At 38.3% G+C, this 19572-nt stretch overlaps 1 protein-coding gene across 4 annotated transcripts in view; it reads left to right on the forward strand.

Annotated features, from left to right (window-relative positions):
* The window catches only part of LOC112144928 (dihydropyridine-sensitive L-type skeletal muscle calcium channel subunit alpha-1), a 28193-nt gene that overhangs the window by 3955 nt on the left and 4666 nt on the right, over positions 1 to 19572 (forward strand). For 2 of the 4 annotated variants that reach the window (XR_004947863.1, XM_036211890.1), the window contains exons 4-35: positions 1071 to 1223; positions 1675 to 1880; positions 4929 to 5032; positions 5335 to 5480; positions 6341 to 6422; positions 7095 to 7255; positions 7803 to 8028; positions 8206 to 8413; positions 8638 to 8758; positions 8843 to 8957; positions 10010 to 10112; positions 10183 to 10252; positions 10336 to 10468; positions 10619 to 10748; positions 10846 to 10905; positions 11348 to 11454; positions 12313 to 12400; positions 12465 to 12572; positions 12641 to 12693; positions 12945 to 13091; positions 13199 to 13400; positions 13809 to 13967; positions 14064 to 14174; positions 14843 to 14926; positions 15065 to 15112; positions 15576 to 15602; positions 15698 to 15823; positions 16285 to 16350; positions 16961 to 17052; positions 18019 to 18178; positions 18268 to 18395; positions 18597 to 18693. Coding sequence is in view for 3 of the 4 variants with exons in the window: in XM_036211890.1 (XP_036067783.1) it covers positions 1071 to 1223; positions 1675 to 1880; positions 4929 to 5032; positions 5335 to 5480; positions 6341 to 6422; positions 7095 to 7255; positions 7803 to 8028; positions 8206 to 8413; positions 8638 to 8758; positions 8843 to 8957; positions 10010 to 10112; positions 10183 to 10252; positions 10336 to 10468; positions 10619 to 10748; positions 10846 to 10905; positions 11348 to 11454; positions 12313 to 12400; positions 12465 to 12572; positions 12641 to 12693; positions 12945 to 13091; positions 13199 to 13400; positions 13809 to 13967; positions 14064 to 14174; positions 14843 to 14926; positions 15065 to 15112; positions 15576 to 15602; positions 15698 to 15823; positions 16285 to 16350; positions 16961 to 17052; positions 18019 to 18178; positions 18268 to 18395; positions 18597 to 18693 (3821 nt within the window). In the remaining variant the exon portion in view is untranslated. Of the gene's footprint in view, positions 1 to 1070; positions 1224 to 1674; positions 1881 to 3214; positions 3394 to 4928; positions 5033 to 5334; positions 5481 to 6340; positions 6423 to 7094; positions 7256 to 7802; positions 8029 to 8205; positions 8414 to 8637; positions 8759 to 8842; positions 8958 to 10009; positions 10113 to 10182; positions 10253 to 10335; positions 10469 to 10618; positions 10749 to 10845; positions 10906 to 11347; positions 11455 to 12312; positions 12401 to 12464; positions 12573 to 12640; positions 12694 to 12944; positions 13092 to 13198; positions 13401 to 13808; positions 13968 to 14063; positions 14175 to 14842; positions 14927 to 15064; positions 15113 to 15575; positions 15603 to 15697; positions 15824 to 16284; positions 16351 to 16960; positions 17053 to 18018; positions 18179 to 18267; positions 18396 to 18596; positions 18694 to 19572 lie in introns of those variants that run through there. The other 2 variants (XM_024269820.2, XM_036211891.1) reach the window with 2 other exon arrangements.

Genomic DNA, 19572 nt, shown 5'->3' on the forward strand with positions numbered 1-19572 from the left:
AGTTCTCCAACTCACTTGCTCTCAGGTTGTACTTGAATCTTCAACGTCTTAAATATCCTGCAACACATCCAGTTATGTGGAGAGATGGTGTTTCTTATTTATAGTCTTTTCACCTACAATTGCAATCATTGACTTAAGGAGCTTAGTAAAGATTAAGAAGAAGCAGTGGGACCCAGTACTCTGAATAAAATTCAATACAGATTTATCAAAGAGCTTTGTGGTGGAAGTGTGGATAGATTTCAGGTAGCAGGAAAGGCTCTACAGAGTGCTCTAAGAAGATCAAAGAAGCAGGTCAATAGAGGTTCTGGGGTGTTGAGTTTTGCAGTTTCTCCAGCGTTATACTCAGAGGAAAAAGATGACGGAGGCAGTAATCTTCGTTAGCCGCTCTGGCATATTTATTCAACACGAATGAATGACAAAACTGGAGGGAAAAAGTACATCCGGGTGTGCTTTACGTGATGACGTCACATACATATACGCTTATGGACTACCACCCCGTAGTGGTGAAATAGAGAACTAAATATTCTTCAACAAAGAAAACAAATAATCTGAGTACATTTATACATTAATCTAACATGGGGGTTTGAGCTTTCTATGAAGGAGAACAGAGGAGAAATCTACAAAATACACTGGTGCAACATGGAGCAGGAGTGTCCATCACACAGGTGGGTGAAGAAGAAATAGGTCAGATATGTGGTCTAAATCCAAAGGTCCAGTAGAGAGAATCCAAAATGGAGACCCAGACAAAGAAAATCCACTGGATGGGTGTCAGGTTTGGCATCTCAGAGCTGATCAGAGCTGGACCTCAGAGGTTCCTAAAGATTTTGCTTTTGCTGTGAGATACTTCCACAGGTTGGTTTCTAACTTGTTCAGATGTTAGCTGGCAGACCTGAGAAATCATCTACTTTTGACTGAACGTGACAGATTCAGAGTTATAACAATAAATTGGTCCTGCTCTGGTACTACTTGTACAAAACCAAAAACTCTATTTGTCAAAATGAAAACAGCTGAATAAAAAAAAAAACAACGTTGTTGCAGGAATTATGATTTGATTCTGCTTTTGCTTTTAGGTCTGCAAGTTGTGATGAACTCCATTCTGAAATCCATGCTCCCTTTGTTTCACATCACCTTACTGGTCCTCTTCATGGTCACCATTTACTCCATCATGGGACTGGAGCTCTTCAAGTGTAAAATGCACAAGACCTGTTACTATGTTGGCACAGGTACACAACAGGATTTTTAGGAAGGGGGCAGCCTATTTTTTGCTTTTTTCCTCACAGGTTTAATCCCTTCAGAGTCAGACTCACCGTAAACTTGCTCTGAGGAGGGGGGACCTGAAATCACCACAGTTTTGAAACTGTTTTAAGAGAACTTTGAGTTATTCAAATGCATTTAAAAAGTCCTTAGTATAGCAATGTTTGATCAATAATGACTTACGAGAGATTGAATATGTGGCTGACCAAGTTTAATAGCTGAGATCCAAATCTGTGTCCAAATTTGTCTTCTACTCTTTACGTACAAGAGTAGGAAAAAAACAACCTCACAAGTCCATAAGAAAATATAATGTTATAGCGCAGAAAGTGGGACGGTGGCAAACAAGACAAGCCTGGACCATGAGGAATGAACCTCATAGCAGCTGTGGATCTCATGTAATCAGAACTTTCTGGCCCACAGACATCATTGCATCAGTGGACAATGAGAAGCCAGCTCCTTGTGCTCAGGCAGGAAACGGTCGGAAATGCCTCATAAATGGGACAGAGTGTCGAGCTGGATGGCCGGGCCCCAACCGTGGAATTACCCACTTTGACAACCTTGGATTTTCTATGTTGACCGTCTATCAGTGCATCACCACACAGGGGTGGACCGATGTCCTGTACTGGGTACGTACTCAGTCCCTGGATCTTAAAAGTCAAATAAATGCATGACAAGACTGACAACTCTCATTATAGCTGATTGATGTGGAAAAAATGTTTTTTGTTTTGAGATTGTAAAAAAAAAAAACATGTCAAGATAACTATTTTATGAAAATATGCATTTTCCCAGCAAAATATAAAATGTGGTTTCTTTAAAGAGTAAAAACTTTAAACTATTATGTTCAAACTCTAGACTGGTAGTGAATGTAGACATACATAGAGATATAGTTAAATACTTTTCTAAATCTAAATGTTTCTGGGTTATGTTGTGGTTTTTGTTTAGTATATTCAAATGACTAACTCATTGTTCCTTAAACCCCTTTTGGGTTTTTACAGTAATAAAACTTTCCACCATAGATTGCAACTTATTCAAGCAGAAGATAAGACCAGATTTCTGCAGAGGATTAGTCCAAGTCTCTTTTTTTTTGGGGGTCTCATGTACTTCTAACCATAGAGTGCAAGATCAACCTTTCTTATCTGAAAAAGGTTAACCACTGTTGAGAAGGACAACATGAGAATGGTTGGTGTGCAGGAAGACAGTTCAGAGGAGGTTTAGATGGAGGCGGGTGATTTAATGTGGAGGAAGCAGCCGAAGGCAAAGAAGTTGTCTGCAAACGGTGATGTCCTTAGATGGCCACCAGCAAATTGTAATGCGCCTTAATGTAGGGATGTTGTTGGATGTACACTCTTTTCATACACCTTAAAAATTCAATTTTGATACGATGGCTGGATATTAGCAATTGCTTAGCATATGAGAGTACATATAAACATGAGGAACCCTGGTGGATGGTTACAGGTGAACAAGGGGGCAAAAACTCTGATACAGCTGAAGTCACTGATACTTAACAGAAAGTACCATCTGAAAAAAATGCCCAAAACAGAAACTGGATCAGCCCCTCAGAGCTGAGACTCTGTAACACCAGAGATGTAAAGAACACATGCTCTTTGACAGTGTTTTTCAACTAGATCTGGTGTGCCTCGGGAAATTACCAATTTTTACATATCTAAAACATTTACCATCACTATGGTATACGCTCTGTGTTCATCCAAACGGCCCTGATTTAACACTGGATAGTTTGGAATATGCAAGATGGTACAAGACATATTTCTTTGATTCTATAAATGACTAATCAGAATGACGTTACCGCAATCCAGCAGCAAAACTAGCCTCAAACCATAGACTGTTATTTTATATACAGTCTATGCCTCAAACTCAGCTTTTAGAAAAGTCTCGCCCCTTCAACTGTCTCCGCCAATCATTGTTGAAGGCTTGATCACATGTCATCAATCCGACCAATCAGAAGTAGTTAACGCCCTCACTTCCTTGTTCTGATTTGGCTCATAAAGTCTCTCAGTTCCAACAAAAATAACAGATAAAGCTCTTGTTTAGCGGTGTAGCTTCTAGCGGGATCCGACGTCAGACAGTTTAAAAAGTGAACAAAAGAATGAAGCTCAGAGATGACAGTATGCCGGCATCTGCGTGAGTTTATGCACTACAGCCCCCATGATGCATTGGGTTAAGCGCGCGCGCTGAGCGCTGGGTGGAGAGGTGGGGGCTTACCTTCAGCAGCGCAAGAGCCAAGTAGGGAGAGAGATAGAGAGAAAACAACACAAAATGTAAAGAAAATGAGAGACATTAGAAAAGAAGAAAAAAAAACTGGAATTATTTGACTTTTCTTGATAGTATGAAGGAACAGTCTGCAGGAAATATTCTATATGCATATATATTCTGTGTATATTTATGGCTCCACAATCAACCTGTCCAAACACCTGAGAACTGAGAGAATCTTCTCTAAAACAGAGCAGATAATCACAGAGAAGAAACAGATTACATCCTCAAAGCTGAAACACTTTTGTCTTTCTTAATGTCAATGTGGATAAAAGTCTTGATTTAGTGGTTTTTGCACAATTTAATTTGTATTTTGGGTTGTGGATGTAGAGTTTTGTGTTGTTCAGTGTTTAGAAAAAAGCTTAAAATGCGTAGAGTTAAAAACTGAATAGTTAATTGTTCTTTTACCATTAATTTTGTACATTCTATCTGGAAGGGATAAATAACAGCATATACATAATTTACAATTTATATGAATAAAAACATATTTACATCATGGATTTTGTGCGTAATCTTGTCTATTAGTTTATAATGAATCAAACAAAGCAAACAACAACAAAAAAGCCATTTGGTAGCCAAAAGAGCCGCTGTTTTAGGAAAATGAATGCAAAAGAATTGAATTTTAAAGGCAGAATTCTCATCACTATTGTGGAGGGAAAAAAGAAAAGAACGTTGTTTTTACTTTGTCTGCTAGTTTTGGAAGTATTTAAAAAAAGAGAAAAAAATATTCATAAAAACTGATTATTTAGAAGCATATTTTTTTCTTAGATTTTTTTTAATCATTCATTAATGATAAATGTAGACTGTTTTGACGAGATATACGTTTAATTTGAGTAAATTGATTAACAATGGTTCCCATTTATATAAGAAAATGAACACTAGACTGTTGAGGGACTGTACATCAATACAGACTAATTTTTTTCCTTTGTGATGCTAGTGTGCCGCAGGATTTTTTTCATGGATAAAGTGTACCTTGGCTCAAAAAAGGTTGAAAAACACTGGAATATCTAACATTAACACTTATACTTGTCTGTATAATTTTAAAGTAAGAAGTATTTCATGTCAATGACTTCTCTAGACTCTTGAGGCTGACTGTTTTTTATCATCTGTTTGATTTATTCTTAAAGTTTTTTTAATTTTTTAATTGAAAAACAAACAAACATCAGGGCAAAATACTGCCTTCACAATACACATTTGATGCCATTTGTGAACATCCTGGTCATTTTAAAAGAAATAAAACAAATTGTATTTTAAAATGAAGATTTGACTCCATTGATTCAATTGCCAAAACTGCTGATTGTTTTCTGCATTTATGTAAACCTTAAACGTGTGTGAAAGTGTCTTTAAGAATGAACTGCTTTGATCTGTGGCCTCAGTGTTTCTGAATCCTGTTTTGTCACTAACAGGTGAATGATGCCATAGGAATGGAATGGCCGTGGATCTATTTCACCACTCTCATCCTGGTGGGCTCATTTTTTGTGCTTAACCTGGTTCTTGGTGTTCTCAGTGGGTAAGAGAAGCTTGACATTGGAAAATAATTTCATTCTAGCCTCTCAGAAACATGAAGCTACATATCATCTCTGTACACTGACATGTCTGCCACAGCAACAGGCAGTTTGTGAGGATATGGGTTAACAATAAAACCTGTTCTCTAAATTTACTGGTTTTGATGGGTGAACATTAAAACAGCCTGGAGAAAAATTCATGCAATTACTGCTACATTTATTTACAATCACAGAACAGACAGCAAAATTATTGTTTCCTTGAAAAAACATTGACAATTTTTGATAAACATTTCTTATTTCCATTCAGGGAATTCACAAAAGAGCGAGAAAAAGCCAAATCCAGAGGAGAGTTTCAGAAACTGAGGGAAACCCAACAGCTGGATGAGGACCTGAAAGGCTACATGGACTGGATCACACAGGCTGAAGTCATTGATAATGATAATGACAGACAGGGTAGGTCCTGGACTCAACCTCTGCTTGGTGTGATTCTTGATGGGGTTGCTGGTTGGCGTTGGATCGTGAAGTCATCTGTCCTCTAAATAACAATCCCTAAATGCTGTCATTGTCATGGTCCACTGCACTCTGTTAGAGGAAGAAGTCCAATTGTACCTTCATAAGTCTCCATGAGTCTATGGTCTCCATCACCAACAGCACATGCTGTGATGAACCAATGTACCAAAAATGAAACTAATTAAAACCAGTTATTTATTTAATACCAATGATCAATGATAAATACAGTTTATTTTTCAACTTTTTAAAAACTTTCAAAAGTCATCTTTGATTGGTGAATCAAAAATGTCAAAAACGTTTAGGAACTTTTTTAATACAGACTGGAAAAAGAGAAATTTTGATGGTATTTTGATCTGAAGACACATGCAAAGAGGAAAATTAGCCCCATAAAGGAACCCTAAAAGAAATGTTTTCTAGAATTGTCAGTCAGATTTTAGAAGGTGTTTCTGACCATCTCAAAATTTTTGCTATCAAAAAGAACCATCAGATTCAATAAAACCTGTCAAACGAGTCACTGCTTCATACGTCCGACAACTTCTTCAGACTTTTAGGGAGCGGGGGACACAATACCTCAGATAAGGTTACCATGGTAACTGACTCTGAAGTTTAATAGAAGCTTAAAACTCTGAATCTAAATATCAATAAAACTGCATTGTAAAGACAAATCTGACTTTCTTTGATTTACTTCATCTGAAGCTGCTGCTCAATAGGACCTCTCTTAAAGCTGACCACCAAAGATGCCTGCTTTCACATTCAGACTTAATCAAAACTAATCAAAGAGTCTAAGATATGTGTTTTTTCAGGTCTGCTGCCATTGGAAAATGGGAATTCAGAAGCTGGGAGTGTTGGTCAAATGGACACCATGCAGCTGATCATCTTCTACTAGTCAGTTATTCATAAATCATAATTTTCTATTATATGTTTCTAACTTTTGGTCAAGTCTTCTGGAGACAAATATTGAAAGAAAATGTCTCATATTGTTGCAGTTTCAGGTTTTCTTTTTCTAGTTCTCGACTTACAACTTAAGTCTGTGACTGGAGTAAAGTGCTGACAGAGGTTGTGTCCAAATTCCTTCACTAGTCACTACTTAGTGCATGCTAAAGAAGGTTTGAGATTTTTTAGAGCTGTCCAAATCTATAATTTTAAAATCCAGGCCTTGGAAATTTACCACAAGTCTTTGTGAAAACATGCTGGGCACTTATGCTTACTGCGAATCTAGTCCACCACTGCGTTTGAACGATTTTTCATTTGATAAAAAAGATATATATATATATATATATATATATATATATTTTTTTTTTACAAATATCCAAGTTTTCTTTATCAGGACACAATGGATTCATAAACAGTCTTTGTAAAATGTTCATATTCAGTTGTTTTTTCTTTTGGGGAACTAGTGACATCATGTTTGCTGTTGAAAAAAAAAGAAAGTATTGAGCATGGTGTCTGAATTGCTTTCATTATCCATGGCAATGGATAGTCCAACATTATATCGTCATTGGAGTAGGGGGGGGAATGTGGATGTAGCCTGAGACTTGGTGCTTCTGCTGTTTGCAGTAAGCTGGCTCGTAAGTGGAATCGGTGGTTGCGGCGGAAATGCAGAGTGTACGTGAAGTCCAAGTTGTTCCACTGGTGGGTCATCGTTCTCGTCATGCTCAACACACTGGCAATAGCAACAGAACACCACAAGCAGTCCCAGAGACTGACCAACTGGCAAGGTCAGACATTTCACAGCTCATTCGAATGTTGATTTTTTTTTTTTTTTCAGATTTTTACAAAATACTATTTATTTGCCTAAAAAAGAAGATTACATGTAACTTTTTTGATAGATCTAATTGCTATGGAACGTTATGGACATCAAGTGACTTGATGTCCATAACGTTCCATAGCAATTAGAATATAATATATATTAAAAATATTCAAATTTGAAACATTTTTTAAGCAAAAATCTGCCAGTGGTAACCCTAATCTGCCAGGGTAAGAAAAAATGGTCTTACCAAGAATTTGTATTTTAAGAAAAAAAATTCGAGTCACTAAGACATGTTTTCTTGAACTGTCGAGCTATGAGCCCAGAGCTTCTTTTTTAGTTGTGTATTATTACTGTGGATTATCACTTTTTAATCCATACCCTGCTGCCAATCAGAACCGAGTACTCATTGCATAAAATAGACTACTTCTGAAACACCTGAATAATATTCTTCTCCATCTGTTTCGTTCCTGTCCTTGATGTAATTGGCTGGCCCCAAAACCTTCAATCCTCACAAGAGACCACCAACAAGCTGCTTCTGTCCATGTTTGCTCTGGAGATGTTCATGAAGATGTATGCTCTGGGTTTACCCCCCTACTTCATGTCTCTCTTCAACCGCTTTGACTGCTTTGTCGTGTCTATTGGCATCCTGGAGCTCATCCTCGTCCACATGGGCGTCATGTCAGTCATGGGCATCTCAGTGCTTCGCTGTATAAGGCTGCTGCGGCTGCTTAAAGTCACCAGGTGAGACAACATCTGAAGATTTTTTACTTTTCCCTATGTCAGTTAGGCACAAACAGTCAACTATTGTGTATGTTCAAAAGAACAAAATACATCTGACAAAAAAATAAGTTATTTAAACTGTTGACAAGTATTTAGGACTAAATAAAGCTGACTGATTAAAAAGGTTGTGTTTTCCAGATACTGGACATCCCTCAGTAATCTGGTGGCTTCTCTGCTGAACTCCGTGCGCTCCATTGCCTGCTTGCTCCTTCTCCTCTTTCTTTTCATTGTCATTTTCTCCCTGCTGGGCATGCAGGTCTTTGGAGGAAAGTTTAACTTTCCCAGTCAACCTCAGCCTCGCAGTACGTTCGACAGCTTTCCCCAGGCTCTCATCACTGTGTTCCAGGTACAAGACTCTTTTCTCATCACAACACTATGTTGGTAAAGAACAAATATACTGACAGGAAGAAGATTTCCCTTCTTTCCTTCCTTTAGCCATCATGTTTTTTTAGTTTCAATGTATCTTTTTTGAGTCCACCCATGTGTTCATCTTTTTATCTAAGCATCTATCATGACCAGACCACTTTTTCATTTACTAAAACATATCAAAGTGTAAATAATGTGCATCAGATTCTGACTGGTGAGGACTGGAATACTGTCATGTATGACGGCATATTGGCTCATGGGGGGCCGACCATGCCTGGCATCCTGGTCAGCCTCTACTTCATCATCCTCTTCGTCTGTGGAAACTGTATCCTTCTTGAAGAATGTGGATGCACGGCTGTATAATCTCAACATTCATGTCCAGTTCAAATCTTTAACCTGTTGTCATCAGTTATTCTTCTGAATGTTTTTCTTGCCATCGCTGTTGACAACCTGGCAGAGGCGGAGTCTCTGACTTTAGCTCAAAAAGAGAAAGCTGAGGAGAAAAAACGCAAGAAAGCACTGAGGTGAAAAAAAAATTCTTCAAGTTTCAAATACATTATCAGACAACCAGTTCAAAGCCTCTAAGTGCATCTTTGCTGAATGCACATTTTTTTGCAGGTCCACTAATTGTGTTAGATATCTTGGACAAGCACATGCAGTGTTTCAGTCTGATGTATTTTGCCTATATACTCGTAAGAAAAGCATGTAATACAGAAAATATTGATTGACAAAAAATACCCTCGTTATGAGAAATTTAAACAATAAGCACAAAAACGTATAATTTTTATTTGCCAATTTTTCAATGAACAAAGGCTCATAGCTTATATTTGCATTAAAAAAAGATTCAAATAAATAATGAATTTCCAAATAAACTAATAAGCTGAATTCTCGTAAACTTTTGTACACTAGATTAAATATTTAATATTAAATATTTTTTTAAATTAATAAAATTTAAAATAAAGCAATTTTTTTTTTTTTTTTTTAATTTAAGATGCAAAACCTCTGCCAATAATGTTTTGGAGTTTCATGGAAGCAGACACTGAAATGTGCAGGAAAAACCCTTCTACTGCCTCTAGTGGAATGATGGTAAACTACATGCAGAAAACAAGGAACAAATGATATACATTGGGTTTTAAAGCTAAGGAAAGTTTTGATAATGCTAATAATATAGGGGTCTCAGGAATTATTTGATCAAAAATGATACAAATGGTTAAAAAAAGTTAAATACTTTAATTATAATTTACATTAAAAAAAAATAATTTAAAATTAGGTTGTTGATTTAAACATTGACACCCTAATCTGTGAAGAGAAAGTTACTTTTTCAGTAGCTAAAGCAATCCACAGGTGCTTATCAGGCAAGAAATCCAAACCAACAAACAGTAGGCCTGGTAGTCATCGTCAAAAGAGAATTATTATCAGTTTCTGACTCAAATGAAGCCACTGAGAACTAGTAGGAGCAGCGCTGTATTTCATTAAACAGGAAGTAAACTTTAAAAAATAAAAACTCCTGGGACGGAACAATAAGATGAAGAAATAATGACATGAAGCAGCTGAGTGAACCTCTTTGTTTCTGCAGGCCAAACATGTCCGATAAGGCCACGGAGGAGAAAGCTCTTCTGGCAAAGAAGCTGGCAGAGCAGCGAGCCAAAGGGGTCGAGGGCATCCCGACAACTGCCAAGGTACAAATGTGAGGAAGGCCACGTATCTATGTTCACAATCTGACATCATCTTCTTTTTTTAAATCTGCAGCTCAAGATTGATGAGTTTGAATCCAACGTCAATGAGATCAAAGACCCGTTTCCTCCTGCAGACTTTCCAGGTAAGTTCCCCCCCACATGCTCAGTTCTTGGTTTGTGAGCCTCTGCTCAGATGGGGTCTGCTGGCTGCCTCTATGGTCACCAGGTGATGATGAGGAGGAGGACCCTGCCATTCCAGAAAGTCCCAGACCCCGCCCAATGGCTGATCTGCAGCTGAAAGAGGAAGCCGTCCCGATGCCGGAGGCCAGCTCTTTCTTCATCTTTGGACCTCAGAACAAGTGAGAAGCTGCTTTTATTAAGGGTTAGGTTGTTTAAAATTAAGTAACGTTCAAGAGACGCTAATGTTTGCGGGGATGTTTCCATGAAGCTTTGCTTCGGTGATCCAATAACTTTTTCAAAAAACTTCAACATTCCTGTCTTTGTTACAGGTTCAGGAAGCTCTGTCATCGTATCATCAATGCAACCACCTTCACCAACATCATCCTCCTCTTCATCCTGCTCTCATCTATTTCTTTAGCAGCTGAGGATCCTATTGACCCCGTGTCTCCCAGGAACCAGGTGAGAACGTGAAAGCTGAGGCTTCTCTCATGACATGAAAACCATCAAAACTTTGGGGTGTGCCAGAACTGTTGATGGTAATATTTTGATGTTTTAGGTGCTGGCTTACGCTGATATAGTCTTCACATCAGTCTTTACGGCAGAAATAGTGCTGAAGGTAAAGGATGCACCAGGGTTTCTGTCTGCATGTACAGGAGTGCTGGTTAGCTGACCCATCAGGAGACACAATTTATTGATGTGATGAAGTGTTTTATTAATGCGTTATTAGTTCAGGACAGGAAAATCTCTCTAGGTGGACAGAATGAGATAACACTGGCACTGGAGGCCATCATCTGATGATGCATGCTCAACAATCTAAGCAACAATGAGCTGGTTATATGATAAATAGTAAATGGGTTCTACTTATATAAAACTACTCAAAATCTAAATGTAAATGTTAAACAATTAGAGAAAATCAGCAAAATGGTTTAAGCAAATTGAATTATCTTTTAAACACCATAACAGATTTAAGAATAATTTATGTGGTTCTTATTTGAAAAGTTACAATTACAAACACATTTTTAAATCGCAATATTTTTAAATAAATGTATTCCTTTCAGATGACAACTTATGGAGCCATTCTTCACAAAGGATCTTTCTGCCGGAATTCCTTTAATATTCTGGATCTGTTGGTGGTCAGTGTTTCCCTGTTGTCCATGGGCATGGAGTAAGTGGAGAATTTATTTGTCTTTGGTTATGTTAAAGCTTGGCTTTAGATTTTTCTTTACAAGAGGCAGAAAACACCTGCAAATAATGGCTGTGGCAATGGTTATTTTAGTTGTAAAGAAACAGCCAGTTTTCTGAACCAGAACAGGCAAATTTGGACTGCTTTAAACATGTTGGCTCATGAAAGACATGGCTATAACACCAACACATAAGTACAGAGATGGCTCAGTGTCACCAAGCCTGTTCATGCTTAACAATAATAAAAACAAAACTTAAAGTACAAAGTTGGATCATCCAGTGAGGATAATAATGATTTTCTCCGCTCTAGTTTAGGCAATTCTAGAAACAACCAGGAATTTTGAATATTGAGTTAACATCTTTGTTTGGAAAATGTGTAACTCTGAGCTCTAAGGGAGAACAAATTAAGTGTAATTATTGAAAGCTTTTGTGCTATTAAAATCATTATAGAAATTCTACTGACTACCAACATTTCAAAAAGGTTTAGGAGAAGCCTGATAATCAAGAATCTATGAAGTAAGATCTATCTTGAATTTGTAGTAACTCCAAAACGCAATGTTTCTGACTTTAGCAATGTTTTAGTGGTGAAAAAAAAGAAACAAACCGAAAAAATCCATATGACCTCAAAGTCAAGGTCCTGAGCAAAAGCCATCTTGTGGCTCTGAAGCTTAATGAAGATGATGAGGATAGATAGTGTAACAGCAGGTGACTATGTTTTCCAAGCAGGAAACAATGAATACCACATATTAAGGAGCATTTGTTTTTGGTGTTGTTTGGGGTTAGTGACAATGAAATCCTATGAACAACCTACAGTAACATCTTTTGTGTTTCTGATGTACAGATCGAGTGCCATCTCAGTCGTGAAGATTCTCAGGGTGTTGAGAGTCCTCCGGCCCCTGAGAGCCATCAACAGAGCCAAAGGACTGAAGGTTTGCACTTTCATCAACAGCTCGGAAATTTTGCTCAACTCAACTGTTGTCTTTCTGGTTTCAGCATGTGGTTCAGTGTGTCTTCGTCGCTGTGAAAACCATTGGGAACATTGTACTCGTCACAATGCTCCTGGACTTCATGTTCGCTTGCATTGGAGTCCAACTATTTAGAGTAAGTCAAAACGCCAAGTGTTGTAAGTTTACCTCCTACAGGAGCATTTACTTGTGTTTTGTCTTCAGGGCAAGTTCTATTCTTGCACCGACCCTGACCAGATGACAGAGGAAACCTGCAAGTAAGGCATCCCTTTTTCATGAAAACAAATTTGTCAAGTTTGGTTACTATTGTGGCTGTTGCATTACCATACTATCTTACACTATATCACTGCTACTCGCAGTTGGTTCAACACTAAAAACTATGCAGAGCAACATGAACACTGGTTCTGTCTGAAATAAAAGCCTCCAAAATTCCTTTTGAAATGTGATCACGCTCTTTATCCTCGACATTTAATTGGGTTGACCTATTCCCCCTTCCTTTTGTGTTTAGGGGTTGGTATATACGGTACCAGGAAGGAGCCCTTCATGAGATGGAGATCCGTAAACGGGAATGGACCAATGCAGAGCTAAACTTTGATAACATTTTCAATGGGATGTTGTCTCTATTCACCATTTCTACATTTGAAGGATGGCCAAAGTTAGTTTTACTTTCTTTATATGGTTTCACTTAAAAGGTTGTTTCATGTGTTTTATTTGCATCTGAATAGATTTCTGATTCATTTGTGTTTGTGTCTGGTTTGATAGGATACTCTATAAAGCAATCGATTCCAGTATGGAGGATAAAGGGCCAATTTACAACAATCGAGTGGCCATTTCCATTTTCTTCATCATCTACCTCATTCTTATTGCTTTCTTCATGATGAATATATTTGTGGGCTTCGTCATTGTCACTTTTCAGGAGCAGGGAGAACAAGAGTACAAGGACTGTGAGCTGGACAAAAACCAGGTCAGTTCAATGATGGTTCAGCTTCCTGTTAAAAAGTCTGAGCTGTGGCCACTTCAGTTCAGATCTCTTGTAATGCTATAACTTTAGGAGCTATTTTATAATCCTTTTCATCTCTCGACAACATACAATTATCAACATAGACACTGGATTGTAAAAATCAAACTGCAGACCTGCTTAAGACAAACTCAGAAGAGTTTTCTGTTGATGCTGCTGTAGAGGACAAATCTGTTTACAGACATTGACATGTAATGCTGATGTTATTGGAAAAGTCAGTCTGGTTTTGTGTAGGCCTCAAGATAATAACTTCTAGGTTCACATACACAAGCTGAGGGGGAAGGGATTGTTCAGACTCCCCACCCCCACAAGACCAGAGTATTATAGATTCCCTTTTTTCTTCTTTTGCCTCAGCGTCAGTGTGTTCAGTATGCGCTAAAAGCCCGTCCGCTGCGCTGCTACATCCCTAAGAACCCGTACCAGTACCAGGTGTGGTACATTGTCACCTCCTGCTACTTCGAGTACCTGATGTTCCTTCTCATCATGCTCAACACCATGTGTCTGGGAATGCAGGTGTAGAAACACAATCAAACTGAAGAACCATGATGGCTCTGGGAGGACTGGAGGGCATGTAGCACTAATACTTGTTTTTGTTTGTGTACCTCCCAGCACTGCAACCAGTCTGACCACGTGACGCACCTGTCCGACATGCTGAATGTGATCTTCACCGTGCTCTTCACAGTGGAGATGATCCTGAAACTCATGGCGTTCAAAGCCAAGGTCAGCCCCACCTGATGGGGGCGGCATGACTGGATTTAAAACAATTAATTTAAATGATCTTCATTTGGAAATACTGGATTAAATTATAGGATCTATGAATCTATTTTTATACTAAAAAGTATTTGTCTGTTCTTAACTTAATATTCACATTTTTATAATACAATTTGTTCCAATATTCAGTTTTACAGGTGTAGCACTGTTAAAACAGTTTTTGAGAACCAAAACTTACTTTTTAAAAAGGAAACGTGTGACATCATCATTAAATCACTTTAGTATTTTGACCGCATTTCATGATCTACTGGCTTCTGTTCTTCACAGTAACTTGACTTTAAAGGTTGATCAAAAAGATGTTTCACAGCCCATCTGGATTGTTGTTTTTTTCAGTTTAATCTCTTATTCGACAACAACGAAGTTTTAGAGATGTGGTAAAAAAAGTAAAAAAAAAACTCCCCATAACTTTATAGACTCTTACTTTAGAAAATAAATGTTTGTCCAAAGATCTCAGTTTCAATGTTACACACAGATACTATTAAATGGAATTTATCACAGAATTCCAGCTGAATTAGTGTCTGATTATTTCTTTGCTGGAATGTTTTGAAAGATTCTGACAATACATTTGCTCAGAAAACATTAGAACTTCCAGATTACAGTGTGGACTTTGATTGAAGGGTTACTTTGGAGATCCCTGGAACGTCTTTGACTTTGTCATCGTCATTGGGAGCGTTGTGGACGTGATGCTGAGTGAAATTGATGTAAGTACTCTTGCAATCACAACTCACACACAGGACTCTGACTGTCTTTGTGTGGACATACAGTATACACAATCTTTCCATCTGCTTCCACTCCAATCTGAGCATTACTCTGTCTCCTCATCTCTGCTTTTTCTCCAGGCCGCTCTGGCTTCCTCTGGAGGACTCTATTGCCTCCACGGCTGCTCTGTAACTAGATCCTACTGAGTTTGGCGTGCAGACTGACATTGCATGGAGGGAAAGACCTTTACTCCTACCTTTCTGATGACTATATTTGCGTAATCTATTAAAGATCAGGTGTCAGCTTGTTTCTCTCCTGTTAAACCGTACAAAGCAGTCCTTAACGTTAAAGAGTAGAATGTCAAACCTCTTTGATCAGATAATCTCAGTCGATTATACTGTGCCTCCTCGTAGTGTTTCTTCTTCTACTTTTCCTCAGAAATATGATTCAGTGCAAGTTGAATCAATGTTGAAAGAACAGTTTGTTCAGGCAGATTTCACTTTGATAAAGCACTAACCCAGACTGACCAGAACTTACCTGAAATGACCTGGAATGACCTATGAAACATGGATTAACCTAGAATGGTTGTGATTCAACTCATACAGAGGAACAGGAGTTAAATAATCTAAGAGCGATTTCTCCTTTTTGCAGGAAGTGGACCCCATGCAGGCAATTGCTGTAAGGTTTTCATTTTCTTGAAACATATGCCTATTGGATTGGTGTGGTTTAATATTAACCAATGGTTGCGTTTCACCTGTCTTCTGTCTGAAAAGGCGTCTGAAAACATGAGTGTGTCCATCACCTTCTTCCGACTGTTCCGTGTCATGCGTCTGGTGAAGCTGCTGAATCGATCTGAAGGAATACGAAACCTGCTGTGGACCTTCATCAAATCCCTACAAGTCAGAGAAGTCCCGTCGTCCTCAGCTGTCTGATCCTCTGAGTGGTGATGATGGTTTCTAGAAGCTGTTTTAAAATTTCAGTTTCAAAAAGAAGAACCTGCGTGATACAATATATATATTTATATAAATAATTTTCTGTAAATATTTGGCCAAATCTGTTAAAGCTATCTATCGGTCTATTCACATGTCCATTTATGCATCCATTCATTGTCTTTCACATAGTGAAAAAATTGATTTTACAAGATTTATTTTTTTCATTATTAACGCTTTATAGCTAAGTTTTATTGTATTATTAATTTTTAACAGTATGAATAATTTGGGCCATTTACCATTTTAAATTAGTGTTAAAAGTCTTCAGTATTTACAAATTTGTTCTTTTCCACTCATCTCTTCTCATTGTTCAAAATCTTTGCATTAACATTCTTTGATGATGTGATCATTTCGCTTGTGCTTCATCCCAGGCGCTTCCGTATGTGGCCCTCCTCATCCTCATGCTGTTCTTCATATATGCAGTAGTCGGGATGCAGGTACAATCCCACATGCGTGAGCACAAAGAAGCTCCACACTTGAGAATTACTTTTTGGTTCTTACCTGCCTTCTTGCTCACACAAATACACAGATGCACACACAAACACATCCAATTCAACACCAGTGTCTGACACATGTCTATACAAATGTAAAAGCATCCAAACTGACACAAAAGCACAGACATGCAAACATATATAAATGCACACACATACAAGTGTGAGGGAGCACAAACACACAAATTGTTGGGGAACAACTCCATTGCAAAGTACTCTTCCTAAGACAGCCAATACATTAGTATACTCCTCAAGGAGATTGACATTTCACAAAGGGGGAAGGAATTGAACCTCAGACCCAGAGGCAGAATATGATTGTTCTACCTCTGCCACAGCTGGGACGATATGTCCTGAGAACATATGCACAGGAGCATGTACACAATTCACACAATAATACACAATTTGTATGTTCACACATAAATACACATTCTTTCATATTAAAAGTTCTTGCACAAAAAAATTCTACAGCTTACCAGATGTAAACTGAATAAATATTAAGATTACAATTTTTCTTTGTCTATAGAGTGTGAGGGTTGAAGTTCTTTCTGTTTTGCAGATATTTGGGAAGATAGCTCTGGTGGATGGCACATACATCAACAGAAACAACAACTTCCAGACATTTCCTCAGGCGGTGCTGCTGCTCTTCAGGTGTGTCTAAGTTTGAAATGTTTGTTCCTTACAGTGTTGATCAAAATCTCTCTTTTATACCTTGATTGTTCAATTAAAAGGCATTGGGCGTAGAATGTTGAACTGGTGGTCTGCTGTTGCAGTATTTGGAATTTAGTTAAATCCAGTTGTACAGAATGGAACTAATTTATTTAAAATTGTGTTGGTCAAGTTGCTCTTTAGATGTGTTCTGGTGAAGTTATGTTGTTTATCTGTACAGGTGAAGTTCCTCTGCAGGTGTGCTCAGGTGCATGAGCTGTGCTAGTAAATGGTAAATGGCGTATACTTGTATAGCGCTTTCTACCTTCCTTCGAAGGCCCAAAGTGCTTCACAGTCACAGACCCATTCACCCATTCACACATTCACACACTGGTGGTGGCTCCGCTGCCGAACACTGGCGCCAACCTCCCACCAGAGGCAATTTGCTTCTAGTACGAACTCCCAATCTGGCTACGTTATCACCTGGCACACATAACGCTTACTTCCATCTCCGCTCTGTGTCCATAGCAACCGCATTACTTCAGTTCAGGTTCAGGTGTGCTCATGTAAAGTTATTCTGTAGATGTTTTTAGGTGAAGCTTCTCTGCAGGTGTGTTGAGGTAAAGATGCTCTGCAGGAGAAGTTGTGCTTCGGATGTGTTCATCTGAAGGTGCTTTGCAGGTGCGTTCAGGTGCAGCTGCACTGCTTCTGTGTTCAGGAGAAGCTGCATTTCAGGTGTTGTGATGACTCCATAAAAATGTCAGAACTCAGAGGTTACGTCTATGATGTCTGTGTGCCTGCAGGTGTTATCAGGTAAAGTAACATAGCAGGAGTGTTTAGGTGAAGCTGCACTGCAGGTGTGTTGCATATTGAACACACAAACATTTTCCTGATGTTTACATAAACACTCTTTATTTGCAGTCAGTCAGAATTGAGGAATTTATGATTGTGATGTCTTTGAACCTGCAGGTGTGCTACTGGGGAGGCGTGGCATGAAGTGATGCTTGCCTGCATGTATGGGAAGAAATGTGATCCGAAATCTGACTTCCTGCCCGGAGAGGAGAACACTTGTGGGTCTAACTTTGCCATCATCTACTTCATGAGCTTTTACATGCTCTGTGCTTTTCTGGTAAGTTTCTTCCACCATGAGAACACTCAGAGCAGACACACCTGAATGTCTTTTAAAACAAAATCCATTAAAGCTACTTGTCATTGTAGATTATCAACCTGTTTGTGGCTGTCATTATGGACAACTTTGACTACCTGACACGTGACTGGTCCATCCTCGGCCCACAGCACCTGGATGAGTTCAAGAAGATCTGGGCAGAGTATGACCCTGAAGCCACGTGAGTACAGGAGCAAGGTTTTGCACCTTCTGTGCAGGAGTGAGACCTACAGAATTCTCAAATGTTATTTATCTCTTCTGTGTTTGTGTCATCAGTCAGACACTCCTGTCTGTTCCTGATAAATATTGATGGCTCCAAAATCAAGAGCAAGTTTAGTTACGCCTCAGAACTATGCACTAAGCTTCTAATTCTTCCTAAAAGGGGGCGGATCAAGCACCTGGATGTGGTGACTCTCCTGCGGAGGATTCCTCCTCCTCTGGGATTCGGAAAGTTCTGCCCTCATCGTATCGCCTGCAAGGTAAGGTGCTGAAGCCGAAAGATGTTGGAGAGTTAAACTTTTGTCATTTCAGTTCAAAGTTGGGGCTTCACCACTGTCTGTGCCAAAGAGCTTTGGATAAATTAGATACATTAAAATTATCATTAGAATTTTATGGCAAGATTTGTATTCTTTTCTTCCTTCCTTGTCGACAGTCAATATCCTTTTAGGAAGAACAGAAAGAGTTGTATCAATGCATGCTTTTTTATTACCTTTGTCATGAATGCAAAAAATGATAATATACCTTTCCTTCATCAAAAATCTTTGTTCTGCAGCCCCAAAAGTGTGCCTCAAGGGCTGGTCCTCAGCCCACTTCTATGCATAATTTATGTAAAAAATGTATCAACATGTTTTAAACTCAAGCCTCAGTTTTATATGCAAAAGACACAATTTATATAAGCTTAGTATCCACACAGAACTAGTCTGTGATAAGATATTTACATTTTAGGATAACCTACCTTCCTTTCCTGTCTGTTTCTTTAACTATATGCATGTTTTATGTTACAAATTCCAAAATTTGCTCAAACAACTTCACGAATAAAGCATTTTATGAATGGGCTTTGCCATCAACCAGAGGGATAACATTAAAACTCAATGATTATAACTAATTAATGAGAGTTACATCTAGGTTACTAAACCATCTAAACCTCTAATCTGCATGGTGCTTTCTATGACGTATGGTGTGTGGAATGATGTATTAAATTATATGAATCAGCAGTTAAGTATATTCTGCCAGATCACAAATCTTAAGTTAGATCCATATCTTACATATTCATAGATGTTTTTTTTTTCCCCTCATTTTCATTATAAACACGGTTAAAACTAGGTTTCAATTTTAGAATTGTTTGGGGGTTTTTTGCT

This window comes from Oryzias melastigma, linkage group LG5 (genome assembly GCF_002922805.2).
Source record: "Oryzias melastigma strain HK-1 linkage group LG5, ASM292280v2, whole genome shotgun sequence".
Taxonomy (NCBI): domain Eukaryota; kingdom Metazoa; phylum Chordata; class Actinopteri; order Beloniformes; family Adrianichthyidae; genus Oryzias; species Oryzias melastigma.